The sequence below is a fragment of the Staurois parvus genome, unplaced genomic scaffold, assembly GCF_062004578.1.
Source record: "Staurois parvus isolate SC_StPar_1 unplaced genomic scaffold, SC_StPar_1.0 ptg000061l, whole genome shotgun sequence".
Taxonomy (NCBI): domain Eukaryota; kingdom Metazoa; phylum Chordata; class Amphibia; order Anura; family Ranidae; genus Staurois; species Staurois parvus.
The window spans coordinates 12,424,599-12,441,733 of NW_028317857.1; the positions used below are offsets into that span (position 1 = coordinate 12,424,599).

The window sequence follows — 17,135 nt, forward strand, 5'->3', positions numbered from 1 at the left end:
CCATGTGTCATCACTCTCAATCCGTAATTCCTACTCTTACCCTCCAATCAAAAATCTTTGCTTTGTAAAGGGGATGAATTTTATGAATTACTCCTTTGTCCTTCTTTCGTGGAAAATTGCTCTCCAACAAAATAAATATCAAATAGTGTAGCATTTTCAGTATAGTGAACTATGGATTGAGAGTGATGACACATTGTGGAGTTTTGGCACTGTTATAGCACTTTTATGCGAGTGTATTTGATCTATTGCATTTAAAAAGATAATGCACTATGTGCGGTTTATTTATTTATTTTTTTTGCATGAGGAGATAATACTTTATAAAAGGAGGATTTGCGGTGAGAACCTTGAAAGAATGAAGGACTTCTAATATGAATTTCTACGGAATATGTTTAAGGACTTTCTGATTTAACACCAATTTGGACGCTTGGTTTGGTTTTTGTTTATATTATAGCTTCTTAGGGGGGGGAGTAATACCTTGGAGACCGTGAACTTTATTTGTTTTTTTTTTATTTGGTTTGGTTTTATTTATTTTATCTGTATTTGGTGATTAGTTATTAAGTCCTTTATAGAAGCCTACAATATTTATTCATTACAATTAAGACATGTATAGGAGTCAGTGACAAGCAGTGACGCACAAAAAATTAGACTCTTGTGTGTTCCTCTACATGTGTTGGGGCTGGATCAGGCAACCTGGATCACAGAGATCTCCAGTTTTTAGATCTGATTCTTTAGGAGTTAAAAAAGTACTCTACACCGTAAGAATGTCCATTTAACTCAAACGGACTGAAACAATGTTACACATGTTTAAATTGGACAATATGCAGTCACTAACGATCCTTATATAAAATCCCAAATACCCTTTGCATACCAGCTGAAATTTTAAATCAAGTTGACTTATGTTAATTGTGTTGTCTTCTGTCTTCACCTGTCAGACCTGTAACACAGAGCCAAAGATGAGTTTCAAAGCTTTTTCCTCAGCTCGGTGCTAAAGGCTGACAGGCAGTGGCTGGGCTGGTGGATGAGGAAAGAAGCCAGCAGCTGTATAATTTACCTACAGAAGAATAAAATGCAAGTACTCATGGTATCAAGGTCTGAGGCTCTAAGCATCACATGCAACACAATGTTAAGATTCAGGTGAGTAGGAATTTGTGCCTGTTGCCATAGTCATAGCTATGGCTATGGTCAAAGCCACAGGCTGAAATATGTAAGTCCTTGTATATTTTGTACTCTACCTACATAAATAAAGTCATCACATTCGGGTATACGAGTTTCCGTCTCTCTACTTTCCATTCATATTGCTGAACTGCCATTAAATATAAACTTGTTGCATGTAACCAGTTTGCCCCATGGGCTCCTTGGAATTAGAAGCCTTAGATAGATGTCCATTCTGCCACGCCACAGATGGTCTGCCACTGATAATCCATTTTGAGGCATAAGGTAAGGTTCACAAATGCGATTCTTGTGTATTGCATTTTGTGCGGACACAGCAGCACATTAATTTGAGCCTTTGGGTTCAGAAATGTGTGCAATTTGCATGCATTTGCACACTTTCATAAGTGTAAAACTAGCCTAATACATTAAACACATAGTAAAAAAAATGTATATTTTCTCCAGAAAAAAAAAATAAAAGAAACTGCACCTGGAGGGTACACAAGAGCCACATGATCTCCATCTTGTAAATGTCCCCTTTCCATTAGCATCACAGCAATCTTCTCAGCTCGTTTATGTAGTTGGCTACATGTCAGAGAGTGGGCTATTGTTCCCTGCAGATGAAAACAGGTTATTATCCACAAAGATCAAAGAGTTTAAAGTAATTTTAAACAAACTTTTTTTTGGCAACAAAAATACTAAAGAAAGTAAACATTTACGTTTTCCTACATTTCTGCTTATTTGATTAACCTGACCATAGGTCTATGGTTTTCTCCCTATGATCAATTATTCTCCTTATAGAGCTGAAGTAAAGTGAGCCATTATAGAATGTGATAGTGTTCCTTATTTAATAGTTTAGAGAGTAAATATGAATAATTATTAAGAACATAGCATATAATAATTCTGTCAGTGGCCACCACCATTTTGGACATAACATAAAATACATCATTTGAAGAGTAATATGACAGAACCCCTGAAAAATCACATTTATTCCACAGATCTATAATAAGAAATCGAACGTAGCTAATACATTCCAAATGTGCTAGACACAATCATGCTCCTCAGAGCTTTTGTTGTCCCTGATGGCCACACATTCCAGCAAGAAACAGACCGTGCCCCTCTCTTCTATTTTTATCAAAGGACACAACTGATATAAACAGCCAGCTCCATGCAGAAGAAGTATATCTTAAATTGTTTTCTGTTAGTAGGAATGTTAGAATATGCTTTAAGGTGTAAAATGCTGTCATTTGAATGAAATGGCTCCAATGCAAAAGCAAAAGAGTTGGTGACACATAAAGAAATACAAAAAAACACACAGCAGATCTTACCCTTGAGTTTAACAAAGTATAAAGGACATGATCAGGAGTTGTTTGTGCTCTCCACTGAAGAACTTCAGACAAGAATAAAAACTGAAACGAAAAGGAAACACAAATAGTCAGCATTAAATTTCATCAAGGAATGTTTCTACTACAAGTATGGCTGTGATAAAAGTAAGAAGATAACAGTGAAAAGTATACTCAAAGAAAACATTTATATTTTGCATTAACGTTACCCAGTCGTTTTGCTGTGTGGTTTTCTTCTTTATGTCCTTGCCCTAATAGCTTATTTTTTTTTACTTTCCCAAATTACCTTATGTCGTCACTGGTTCAATTACTGTGCTGCACTATAAATCAATGGAGGCTAGCCTCTTAGGATATGGACACCAAAATTAAACACACATTCTTGATGCACAATACCTCTTCACTTAAAAGCCAATTGCAAGTGTACACACAGTGCACAAACTCAAGGTTTATGTGCTATAATTTTAGAGTAGCACTTATGACCAGTGCCCTATTGTTTAGCCAACTGAACCTAAAACCTATATACTTTCTATGTATAGACATGCTGTATGCCATTTTCCAAGTGATGTTATTAACAAGGGGGAAGATGCACAGATAGATGGAGAGGGTTTTAGGCAGAGAGGTGCCAAATGTTGGATGAAGCAAATTTGGCTCTTATAACCTGTGCAGGTAAGTAACTTTGTTAGAACAACATTTTTATTGCAAGGGACATACTGTACATGCAAAGTTTAAAGCATTGTGCATTGACAGATACATTCTACTATTTGAAACATTTTTTTTAGGCATCTGACCTATTCCTTTTAGAGTTCATTGAGCCATATGAAACAACAATCATAAAAGCATTTGTGACACCTTGAAAAAGTGCCATGATCCACAAGTAAAAGCCATAGAATGAAGGCTTTTTATAATTTTGTTTATTTTTCACTGCAATAAAGCAGCATTTGAAGCAAGCTCTGGGTGCCCCAACATTCATTTTCCTTTCAGTGGAGTAAAACTTTGGGATCTGAGAGCAGAAAACGCCTGCAAGATGTTAAAATAGGAGGTTTCAGTACTGCAGTGGAAACCATTCCTTATCCTAAGCTGCAGATAGACTCTGAGTTGAGCTATTGTTTTAAGCACAAATACAGTAACACACAATTATAATGTTAAGAAAGCTGCTATGTTGAAGGTATTTTATACCATTACAAATGCAGAGTGGTCATATTTACTGGCTGTCACTCAGCCCACCAAGCACAGGGACACATACCAGTGTTCTGTATGGCTGTCATATGACTTGTGATGTACCTTTCTTTGTCTCAGGGATGTATGATAAGGCATGTATGCATGTGCTGGGTGGCAGTAATTGCTAACACTTCCTGGAGCACTTACTATAAATTAAGAAACCAATAAGCAACTAGGGAAATAAATATGCTACATGTGTAGTCACGCTAGCATAGCACTTAGGTATTTTGGGAATTAACATGGCATCATCACAAAAACAACTCCGTATTTGTTCTCATCCTCAACTGGTATGCTCCACCAATGTAGTCTCCTTCAGATTGGGAAATCCTAATGAAAGTAAATAAGCAAGAACAAAAGGGTGCAAAGGCCTGGTGCATTACCTTGCATACATTTATTAATAACAAACCAATGGCAAAATGTACTCAAAGAAAGGCCGTGTACAGGGGGCAGAGTTACAGGGTAGTCAGGGTGTAGATGTGTGTCACTAGAAACCAGAATGTCACTCAAACACATTTCAGAGGAAGAACCCTCTTCATCAGAGCATAGTTTATGAAATACGCTACATACAAAAAGGATTCTCTGGTCCCCAAATAAAATTATGACCCAGGAGTTATATATTATAACAGTAGAAAACAGTGTAGTGTTGGGGAAAAGGCAGGTAATGAGAGAGAAGTGGTATAAATTAAGAGTTGTATGCCTTCATGCCTGGTTGTTTTGGGGGCATTGAAATGTCTGAAGGACTGGTGAAGGCCCGATGGCCTATGAAGGGGTGACCCATAAAAAGGGAGAAGCACAAGAAAGGTACAAGTGCAGGCTATGGAGGATAAATAAAGCATGCAATTAAAACAACACTCTTAGATTGGTTGATACCTGCAAGACTTATGCAAACAGATTTTTTTACTTCAAAAACTACATTTCTGGTCCATGTATGTTGTTGTTATTTTCTGAAACATTTTATAAAGCCTTCTGTCTCTTCCATAACATGTTCCATATGTTGTTGTTTATTTTCCATTATATAATATGTCACTAAATATTACCATTTTTTTTCATCTTACTTCTACCAGAAGCAGAACAAATATGTTTATTCTAAAATATATTCCAAAAGAAAACAAAAAAAAAAGCTGCATCTGGGTATAACGGGTAAACAGAGGGCTCGGCTCAGTATAGCTGTGTTAAATGGCAAATGCTAATACAGTAATGTGTGCCTGTTCAATGATGCAAGTGTGCCTGGAAACAGCCTTTGTTTTTTCTTTTGTATCTTAATATGACTCACCCGGAGTACTGCCAAAACAACTAGATCTGCAATCAAACAGCTTCACTACTCCGGCTCTGACCCCTCTGCTGTGAGGACATGATTAAAGGACTATGTGGGAAGACTCAAATTAGATCCTATTGGTACTTCTACCTTAGATAAGGGATTAAAGCTCACAGTCTCTTTCAGAGGTTAGTTTAAAATTGAGCACTAAAAATATTTATGTGTATGTGCTAGATGTATAGGGATACCAGCAAGCCCACCCATCATCACCTTGGCATGATACACTTAGGTCATCTGATATCACATGATGTTCAATGAATGCAATGCTACAGAAAGCTTGCTGAAGACATATAACAGGAGATGGTCAGAGACTGAAAGCATGCTATAGGAATTGTTGGAGACGTGCTTTGGGAGAGAGTCATAGCATGGAGACCCATCACACAAAACTTCTAGAGATCACTGCTATTCGAGCCCCTTCATCAATCAATTCATCCACATTTTTGCTTCCTATAACTCTCTTACAATGTTCTTATGCAACATTTGACATTTCTCTTAGCAAGATCCATGATATATCATAAAAATGATATAAGAAAAACACAAAGCATAAAACATGAAAAGGGATGGACGCAGTAATATAATTTACTCTTTCACAGGCCTGAGTAAGCACCAAAAAAGACCACTATCTGCAGGAACCCTAAAACCTGCACATCAACGGCCACATGTTGTCACTGGGTCAAAAATTGGGCACCAGGGTGTTAGCAAGCAAAACAATTTTCCCCAAATAAAATGTTCTAGCTTTCACAACGTGTAGTTCCTTCATTCAAAGATAGCTGTGAATGAATGATGCGGCTGTGTGGGCAGAGTCTCACACAGTCACACTGTTTTTAAATTGTGACAGCAGGAGCAGGTAGAGGATCCCCCGCCCACTGTCACAGTAAGGGATGGGGGAGGAGCGGGAGTCTGTAGGCAGGTGTTTTTGTAACACATCACATGTTACACCCTGAAAACATGTGTAACATGTTACTAAAGGTGAACTTCTCCTTTAGGTGCCAGAGGGCACTCCAGGTTGGAAAAGGCGCTTCTCTCCTTTTTCTCATCTACAGAAGTTGCTACAGCTTATTTGGAAGCCTTGCCCTCAGTGCCACACGGAATCCTACGCTCTTCATACAGTAGCCACTAATACCACCATCACCCATACTACCATTTCCCAGGACTTTGCAGTGTTTGCGCTGTTACAACCCTTCCGCACTCCAGGTTGGACTCCAGGGTGTTTAACCAGTGAAACAATTTTCCTAAAATAATCCAGCCAGAGATAAGGGATGAAAAATAAAAATTTTCTTCGCAAATTCTTTAGTTGTCTAGCATGAATCACATGTTTGAAATCTTCCCACAGCAACTGAATGATATTGAGGTCAAAAGATTATGATGGGCAATACAATGAAGTGCGGACTTGGTATTATGTTTGGATCATTGTTGTACTCAATGGTCTAATGTGCTCCATGTGCAACTTCTGTGCAAATTTCCTGTGCCACTGTAGCTCACACACCCCAAAAACAGCAGGGATCAGCTTCCATGCAACACAATAGGGATTGGTGTACTTCCCTTCATTGGCCTTATTGACTCCTCTCTAAACATACAGTATATGGTTGCAGCCATGAAGTTTAATTTTGACCACATGATTTGGTTACAGAAGTTTACATATTGGAAGGTCCAATGCACCCCATACACAGCTTCAGAATTGATGAATGCAAAATGTCCTCTTAATATTTTCTGGTAATATGCTGCAGTCATCTTGCCATCAACGTGGAGTAAATTTCCTGTGCCCAGCTCACACAACCTCAAAAACAGCAGAGATCTGACTCCCAGTTTCACAGAAGGGATGGTGTGCTTCTCTTCATAGTTCTTGTTTACTCTTTTCCAAACAGTTTATGGTTGTAACCATAAAGCTCAATTTTGATCTCATCACTCTAATAAATGATTTTGTTCCAGAAGCTTTCAGGCTTATTTTGGTGTCATTTTGCGTATTATAAGCAGGCTGTTTTGTGGCACTGATGAAGCAAAAATTACTAAGATTTTATAAATTACATAAAAAGGATATGTAAGCTCATAAGCACCACTGTATATGTACAGAAAATAAAACTATAAAAAGCTTGTTTTGTAGATTAACATTATTAGTGATGCAGGTAGAGATGCAGAGATTACAATGTAATATTTCAGTTTATATAAGCATTTATGACAGAAGAATAATTTCAAACAGAATGTAATCCTAAATGTCGACATATATTTTGTATTACTTGTCCAAAAAGCAAAGCAATAAAAATGGAAAACTGATTAGGTTTTTTAGCAGACTGATAGAATAATGAATATAGAGTTCTACTCATTGATGTCATTGCAATTGTGTCTAAACTCTGACCACTTGCTCTTGATTGAGAAAACACAAGTGCAATCACCAAAGTTCTGCACTGAATCACATTGAAATGTTTAGACTGGTATAATCTCTGGTGGTGACAACAGCATGGTGTAAGTAAAAAGATTTTTTTACCAAAATCTTTACAGCATCTCTGCACCATCTCTCTTCTAGACCATAACTCTTTGTCCCTATTTTATTAAGAGTTGACAATTTCTTAAATCTGATGTATATTTCCATATGAATACAATATTTAGCTACTAAAATTGTGTATAAATTGTCGTCAACTTTGTAATGGTTGTGTTAATTAAATTTACTGTAGATATAAATGAAAAGTAATGTGGCAAGCAGTACCACATTAAGACTTTAGTATAACTAGATCTAAATTAAAGGTTGTCACTATTACCTTTCAAGAGAGAAACAATGGGCTACAATTGCTAACTTCTCATTCAGCAAATGTTACTCACCTTATCATGCTCAAATTTTAGTTTCAATACTTGATCAATAATCCAGAACAAGTATGCAGAAAAGGATTTCTGACTTAAAGGCATTTTACCTTTTCAAATGTTCCTGTTGTTTTAAGTAGGTATTAGTGTTAGTAGTTCGTTATATTCCCTTTGTCATTTCTGGCTGAAGTTTGAAGTGTCATTGCTGATAGATTTCCCTTTGTCCATGTATTCATTCACCTTGCTTAACTTTATTTGCTAAAGAGACAGGAAACTTCTTGTTCTGAGTCACACAATGTGCCTCGCTATTTCCGCTGTATTGCACCACACATTCGGGAGTGCTAATATAATGAATATACATCACTTCCAGCATGATGATCTCTGTTAATTGCTCTGCCTGTTTGTGTTTGTGCCAGATCCTATTATTATTTATCTCTCCCCTAGACCAGTGCTAGCCTGAGAGACCCAGGGATTGTGGGGTATGTCCTTTATTCCTGTGAATAAACTAAAGTATTATTGCAGTCACAGTATATTCTGTGTATATTGTACACAACCTACCTTGTAATAATGGATTCAAATATTGTGGCTGCAGTTTGTAGTTATATAGCTGACGGGTTCCCCAATTCTCATGTATTGCTTCAGCTAGCCTGTCCCTATGTACCAATGGGAAGGGACAACATCCTGTTCCAGGTCACACAGCATCCAATGGATGCTTTTCCATTCCTTCTCTGTTGGATCACAAGTGTAGGAGTGCTAATGTGATGAAACATTGACGAGTGATCTATGTCTGTGTAAGCTCTGTCTGCTTGTGTCATATCCAAAGGCACATCTTATGCAACTGAAAACCAGACGGTACGGGTGCAAAGTTTATATTGCATTTGCATACTTTTCTCTGGGTCAGTGGCTTAAATTATTAAGGCCAAAATGAATGTACTGGGGCAAATGGCCATGTTTCCCTGAGAAGAACGGAAGTGGCAGAGATGCAACATGAGCTTACAACAAGATGAATCAGGTGCCTGAACCAAAAACTAATGTTGAAATGTCATGTAAATATCAATGCCAACAATGAATGCAAAATGTGTTAAAGTGCATACCTCCCTATGTGTAGATTTCATATTCGTAAGACTTAATAAAGGGAGAAAATAATTACAGACAGAAGTATAGACTGCTAATTCTTTAAGATAGATTAAAATGGGTCATGTAGGTAAAATAGCCTCCATATAGACTAATGTAATCCTTGGTGTAGGCTAATTGCAATGTGGCCCCAACTGACAAAAATGCAGTTCTGGTGTTTTTGGTGTTTCTGAGAACATATGTGGGTTCATCAGAGCTTTTTATGGCTGCTAAATCTCACCTAAAATCAAACTGTAGCCAAACAGTTTTATTTTGTTTTGGATATAGCAGGGAAGGTTTAGCTCCTCTGTCATGTTTTTTCTGTGTTCAGTGTCCTTGTTAGGGGTATTTCCCTTCACCCCCTATGTCATGGGTGTCATAGGTAGAGAAGTGAGGAAAAATCTCCTCAGTGGGGTTTCAGAATGAAATAAACTCTCCTCTACACTTTCAAAACTAAAAAAAAAAAAAAAAAAAATTAAAGCGTGTGCTAATAATATATCCACAGAGTTCCAATTTACATCCCAAAACTCAAAACATTGATTATCCTGAATACAAACATGTCAATATAAATATTGAGCTCACCAAACTCTGCAAAGAAAAACTGCTAAGCAGTATACAGTATGTCAATGTTGCTTTTTAGTCCCAGTCTGCTATGAGGGTAACTGAAGGGTTAGACTTGGATAATGAGAACTGGAAAACCCAGCTGATGTGGTGACACCAGAAACACTATGATGAATTTATTTTCACTGCAGCCAGTACTAAGCTGCCATCCTGTTGCAATAAAAAATGACTTTGTTTCATGTGGATCAATATAAACACATTTATAAAAAAAGGATAGGTCACTTAATAACCATGGGTCAGAACAAGCCAACACATTCCTTCAGATATAAATTACTGTGTCACTCAGAATTACTCTCCAAAGAAATAGTGATTTTTTTTAATGCAAATACAATAAAAGAACACAAAAACAACAACTCAGAGCAAGGGAAGCATGTAATAAAATTATATCTGTGTTATTTACTTTAATATGCTCACTCTGCCTCCGTAGTATAGGTATCGGATAACCCAGAATGCCTGGGTGTTTTGATATGAAAATACTGTATGGAAATGGAATAAGAGCTTGACCCCCCTTTCTTGCCTCTGCCCCAACGTGGTCTCCCATCACAGTGACAGGTAAATAGCAAGACAAAAGGCGCAGGACAAGAAACCTAAACCATCAACTCAGGAAGTATATTCATATTAAAGTAGCCAGGAATTCTGGGTACCCAGGAGCTTACCCTGACCTGACGTGCAGAAAACCAGAAGTGCCTGCTATGTGCTAACAGTTCCAGATTAGGTAATACACTGTGGCAATTGGCCTCAGAAGGAAATCCATCCCAAGTCAATAAGCAGTGCTTGCTTTTAGCCAAGCCCATTCATTGTATTGTATATGTGAGCTTGAAAAAAAAAAAAAATCTTTACCAACCTCTGTAGCTGCAGGTAGGATGAACAAAATAATTTTCAAATTCAAAGCAGAAGCACTGAAATAGTGTAATTTGTCCTCTCAGCATCTCAGCTCACCCTCCTCCCAGCTGTGATGTAAAAGCCTTCTGATCTCTAATGTGAATTATGTGAACAGGTGTGAATACAGAGCAGGTGCTCTTGGAAGGGGGAGCAGGGCGAGTTGCTGATGACTAATGAGGAATTCAGTGCATCTGCAGTGACATTTGCCTGCAGTTATATAGATCAGTGAGGGCTTGTTTTAAAGCTAATTTATTGGATATTAGAAATGTGCAAATACTTGAATGTCCATAGCATTGTCACATATTTGCTTTAAGGTGAGTAGATTAGCTACCTTGCCTTAAAAGGGATTTCTCAACCAAGAGCTCCATTGTCCTACCTACCACTTACTGTATATGTGTCCTTTATTACAAGACATCAAAAGTTTTCACATTACATCAGTTGCATTGGTTATTCTTCTCAATGACATTATCATTGTCATTTTCCCAAAATGATAATCGATAAATTGCCAGGTTTTCATCAAGAATTTCATGTTGCATGGTTTTCATCACAGTTGGTGGTTAGATGAAATTTCAATAGGTCTGTATGTTTATCAGTCGTTAGATTTTTACTTACCTTTCTGGCCTGATCATTGTCTTCTATCTGTCCCAAATCCCTTCCACTGGCTTGTGCAATTCTCTTGCCAGAAACCAGGTTCCCCACCATCACAGAGGCAGGGCCGATTTCTGCAAAGGACAACACGTTATATATTACTCAGATGAAATGATGAGCTTTGAATATTTTTTTAATCAAAAGAAGTTTTATTGATATTTAGACACAATACAGATATGGTTCATACAGCAAACACATGAGAAACATGAAATAAGCGAAAATTGTGACATCTGTTTTTACAAAAGGCAACACCGATACAGAGCATATTCGGAGACTGAGAAACAGTAGGTACAGTTAGAATCTATCATATACATGAACAGAAATGTAGAAAAGCAACACAATGGGGTTTATTTACTAAAGCTGGAGAGTGCAAAATCAGGCTCACTTCTGCATAGAAACCAATCAGCCTCCAGGTTTTATTGCCAAAGCCTAACTGAACAAGCTGAGTTTAGAAGCTGATTGGTTTCTATGCATAAGTGAGCATACTGTTTCTCAGTCTCCGTATATGCTCTGTATCAGTATCCAGCTTTAGTAAATAAACCCCAATCAGTCCAAGAGGCTGTATCCAAGTTGGTTAGACAATAATGGGACATCTCCACCAAGTCCCAGTAGCAGCATCAAAAGTTTCAAGACACATGAGCTTTGAATGTTAATGCAAATGTCACATAAGCATTGAGCCATTCTATAATACACATATAAAATGTTTAATTACCAGTTTATGTGAATTTTATACTAATAAAATGTTTTAGGATATACATGGTGATCACATAATAGTAAACACCCCAAATTGGTTTCTTATTTTCAGGACCCAAAAGCTGCATAGCTCTGTGCTCCCATTGAGAGAAAGTTTGCTTCAGTAGCAAGTTTCCATGTTTTAAATCAGGGAGGTATCCAAAATTTTGACTTCCTGGGCCACAATGGCAAAAGAAAAAGGAATCATCTTGGGTCAAACGTAAAATACACCAACAATAAGGATACCCGATGAGCAGAAAAAGTCAGGCGGATCACAAGTTAATGATCACTCATATAGATAATGAACCTGAGTAATAGAACTTTATTGTTTTTTTAAATATTTTGTATTATAAAAGTAAAAGAGGGCAACATGAAATTGGTGCGATATTTGACACTGTTTTTGATAAACTAACTTATCAGTATCTGGTTCCATGGATGTAGAAGCAATTCTCAATGAAATGTCAAGGTGCTACTCAGATATTCTGGTTCTAATTTTGCCCTTCGTGTACTTTATCCTTAGATACAGTTGCTCACAAATATAGGTGCTGGCGAAAACTGGTGACATGAATAAGGCGTGATTGTGAGGAGTGGGTTATTTTTCTTTGAAAAGATAAAACTTATAAAAGTCCAGTAAAGAGACATTGCCACATGATTCTTTGGACGCATGTGTTCGCTAAGGGTAAACACATTTTTATAAAAAAAAGTTTTAAAAAATTAACATTTTTAAGTAAGTTTGTGATTTTGTGTTAGACTGCATGCAAAACATTCTTGAGCCACCCCTGTTTTAAACCGATGAAAATGACCCAAAATATGGCAATTACATTAAGAACCCCACAAGGTGGTTTATTATCTCTTCTGCAGAACCCCTAATTGCTAACAAAATCCTGTTCCTTCAGTTTAGTGCCCTTAATAAAGTTCTCTTCTGACTTGTACCGTGAACGTTAATTCACAGGGAAATTGTTACTAAATAGAACACAATCCAAAACTGGCTAAGAAAAGTTTATGTGCATTCCGTTCCTTTAAAACACAAGAAAAAATGCAACCAAATCCAAAATGAAAAGGCTCATTGAAAATTAAATAAACATATTTAGGGTGCTTAAAACCGATAAATCTTGATTTGTTTACGAATGTAGCTTACGCATCTCTCAATCAGCTGGTCTCCATCCAGTAGTCTACAGCACACATACCCCTACCCCAGCTAAGTCAGAGCTACAGTTCTCCAAACAGCAGGGAGCTCTGTTACATTTTCCATTAAGTAAAAAAATTAAATCTCCATCAGGTGAGTATTAGCTCAATCACAGCAATCTCACGGAGTCCCCAAAGAACTCAAGATTTTATTTAGTGGTTTAACCCTCCAGCATCTACAAAAAGCTGAAACATCATTTTAGGGTGGACTGATTTATTAGGAGATTATGTATGGTGGTGTATGTTTTTTTTTATTCTATGTTTCTGCCATCATAATCCAAGGTGCATACAAAAGTAACTCAAAGCAGCTCCCTGCTATTTGGAAAGCTGTATGCAAAGAGGAGCTTCTAACCTACTTGCTAACCTGCACTGAGCCACACACATGCAGCTCAATGCACAGTTTCGCCATACTTTGGTGCTAGAATTAACTAAAGCCAGCCATAGACGGCTCAAATCTACGCCGATTCAGCAGGGACCAGCTGAGATTTGAACCATGTATGAGCAAGCTGAATGTATCCAAGTTGATCGATCAACTTGGATACAACCAGCCTATCAGATTTTACATGCAATTATTGTCAGCAGCTATTATAGTGGCTAGCAGTAATCACTATGATTTTCCGGCAGAGGGAGCTGTCCACAATGGCTCGGCGGGAGGGATTCCCCCATCAGAGTTGACTGTATTAATGGGGGAATCAAGCAACTTTCTTTCCTGCAACCTGTGGTTGCAAGAAAGAAAATCGCTCTGTCTATGGTCAGCTTAACTCCTCCGTGCACACATACTGCGCCTAAAAACTTTTCCAACTACTATTCAGTTAAAGAGAATTTGTCACTGTAGGAGAATTTGTCACCTAAAGGTGCCTGCACATACCGGCATCAGCCTTCCAAATCTTTTTGTCCTTGCCAAATCTCAGAAGTGCCACAGCTTGCCTGCTCCTTCTTGCCTTCTGTACATTCCTATTGGTTAGATAGGCTGCTAATCACAGTTATGGTTCAAAAGGAAAGTGGGGAGCTTATTAGCAAGCTCCGAAACTACCTTGAAGCTTTACCTTGTAGAACAGTCCAGCAATCAACTATGGCAGGAAGGCTTAAGAGGCTGCTGGAGGTATGTGTACCTCTAAGTTTCTGCATTTCACAACTGCAGCAGTCCCCCACCTTCCCGCTTCCCCTCTAAGTCCATCTCTGAATGTGCAAGTTGTGAAACCTTTGCAGTTAACTTACCTGGCTGCTTTTGTCTTGGTTTTGGAAGGTTCGTTACACATGTGTGAGGACACATGAGCACATTGCATGGATGGAGTGACCCCTCAAGGAACAGTTGCTTGGTCTCTGACAGGTGAATGCCACCTAAAGGAGTTTTAGGGAGTGTGTTTGCTGGTACTAGAGCTAAACAGTAAACTCCAACTTGATGGATACTGTCAATGGCCTACAAGAAATCCAGAAGAGGTCAGATTATGTTAATTATACAGAAAAAACTTTACAAAAGACACTTTAATTACATCTTATTTTCTTCAGTAACTGCTGTATCTTTATTTATATATTTAAAAATTACAAAAGCACAAAATCAAACTTAAAGCAGAACATGACAAAGAAGTGACAATAGCAGGACAGGATCTATTGGCGCAGCAGACAGAAAAGAAGGGAAGTTAATCTTGGCCCTTTTTCCAACTCTTATACAGCTATCTAGGAATTGTTTATATATTCTACCCTGCACACAACAGGACGGGCAGGGTCTACTCAAAGTCTACATACTGTACTCTATTGATCCATATTTGATCCCAATTAAAGTACATCTGAACTTTTTTCGTTTTGGATAGAGTAAGGTAGGATTAAAGACCATCTTTTTTCAGCTGTTTTCCATTTTGGAGATTTCCCTTCATCTCCTGTCTTGTAGAAACACCTAGAAGTGAAAGGAATCTTTTTCAAAGTTAAATCCTAGACAGTTGTCAATGTAACAAGTGTTTCCACTGGAAGACTTCCCTCTATTACTGCTCTAGCAAAAACAAAATATTTGGGATTTTCCCTCACTTTTGGTTGCAATGTAATATCACCAAGATAAAGACCGAGGGTAAATCTCCCCAGTAGGGACACGAAAAAAAAAAACCTTGAAGAACCAAAGAATAGCTAGCACACCAATGCAGCATGATACAAAAAAAAGACATGCAGGTTCCATTTCTCAAGGTCATAGAATTAAGCAGGAAAAAGTGGTATATACAGCAATATAAAAATGTCAGGATGTTCTATCCCTTCTCCACTCTGTCCAAACTAAAAAAAAGTTTTGACTTTAAATACACCTTAATCCAATACCTAAAGTTAAATATTTTATAGTAAAGGGCCATACAGTAGCACTTCCGAAATACATGGTTGCTTACCACATTTCCAGAAGGGAAGGTAATCTGTAGTTTATTAAAACATACAGAGGCGAAATAGCTACAGGTACTTAATAGTATTGAGCCTTAGGGGTTCTAAAGTTTGTCATTGGCCAGCAATAAATCAATCACTGCCTGAACCAGTGACAATGATCACCAGGACAAATATACAGAGAGAACCTCCCCAGTGGGGACACAGCAACAAAAACCTACCTAACCCTTCCCCACCCATCTAAACTCAAAAATGTTTTAGCTTTACATACACCTTAAAGTGGATGTAAACCTCAGACATGAAGTATGAACAAAGCACATCCATCTATAGTGTGTATCTGTCTCAATCCAGAGCACTAGGTGTAATTTCTATCTGCTGCCTCATTCCTCATCAGCTGGAGTAACTTCTGACAAGTTTTCCTAACACCAAAGGGGTGACAGGGGAGGGATCTCCAGCACACAGGCTGTGATTGACAGCCTTGACTCTCTTTCTGTCTGCGGTATGGAAGGGGGGGGGGGGGAGGTCCCTTCCCTCCAATTAGAGGTGATAGATCCTGTTTTCTGCACTTTAAATGACTGTTGAAGAGGGCTGCAGATATACAGGTACAACTTATGTAGAAGGATTTGTTTCATCTCTATGTATCACCTGAGGCCCGTCACTTCACTGGGTATAAGTAGGGTTTACAACCACTTTAACATTGTTTATTTGTGCGAATTTTGTAATGTTTGTTTATATAATTGTTTACTTTCATTTATATTATATATATCATTACCTACAGCATATGTCTCTGTTAGATGCAAAGGCAAATTATAAAATTACATATATAAGGGGTTAATACAGGACAATACTTCATTCCTTGTGTTTGACACATCTAAAATCCTATTGTATCTTAACGGATTGATGGCTAAATGATTGTTTTTCTTTCCAGCTCTATTACTCCACCTGTAGAACTCTGCTCATCCACTGGAAGCTGTCCTCCTCCGTAGAGTCAGGCCGCTGCTCTGCAACAATAACTATCCTCTCATCATGTAGGACATTCACAGAAAACACTGCTATCCTGCAAAAACAAAAACAAAATCCATGTAAGGTACCCAGCTTTGTTGTAACCATCATATTTGTAGTATCACAATTGGATTCTGCTGGTTTTATTCAATTTAGTGCAAAGGACTGGATGGGAAAAGTGAAGTTACCCACAACAGCCAATCAGAAATAATCCTTAAACTGATCTGACTGTAATAATCTGAAACCTAATTGGTGCCAAAAGGTTGCTGAACTTTGCGCTTCCTCACTGCCCTTTGTACCAGTTTATTGTGAAAGACAGAAAGCACATGTTCCTTCTATGTACGGTATCTAGATCTCCTTGTAAGGAAAGAATGCTATATGTAACCATACACTGCTGAAAACAAATTTTGAAATTACTTTGGAATAGCTTAGATTTCTGAATAAATGTCTCCTAAAATGCAATCTGATCTTCTACTACAAATCATAGTAACAATTAAAGGATCTTCTTAAACAGCACACAAAAGATGTATATCTTTTCTGAACAAGTGGTTTTCATACAGTTAAAGTGTTACTAAACCCAGGATCCTGCATCCACTATATCCAGTCTCCCAGGACCCTGCATTCACTATATCTGGTCTCCCCAGACCCTGCATTCACTATATCTGGTCTCCCCAGACCCTGCATTCACTATATCCGGTCTCCCCGGACCCTGCATTCACTATATCCGGTCTCCCAGGACCCTGCATTCACTATATCCGGTCTCCCAGGACCCAGCATTC

At 38.0% G+C, this 17,135-nt stretch overlaps 1 protein-coding gene across 6 annotated transcripts in view; it reads right to left on the reverse strand.

Moving 5' to 3' along the window:
- Positions 1-17,135, reverse strand: part of DIP2C (DIP2 acetate--CoA ligase C (putative)) — a 627,226-nt gene that overhangs the window by 80,133 nt on the left and 529,958 nt on the right. For all 6 annotated transcript variants that reach the window (XM_089668744.1, XM_089668740.1, XM_089668739.1 and 3 more), the window contains 5 exons: positions 16,297-16,411; positions 14,218-14,419; positions 11,047-11,156; positions 2,478-2,558; positions 1,640-1,763 (listed from right to left, as the gene is read on the reverse strand). In XM_089668744.1, coding sequence (XP_089524870.1) covers positions 1,640-1,763; positions 2,478-2,558; positions 11,047-11,156; positions 14,218-14,419; positions 16,297-16,411 — 632 coding nt within the window. The remainder of the gene's footprint in view (positions 1-1,639; positions 1,764-2,477; positions 2,559-11,046; positions 11,157-14,217; positions 14,420-16,296; positions 16,412-17,135) is intronic.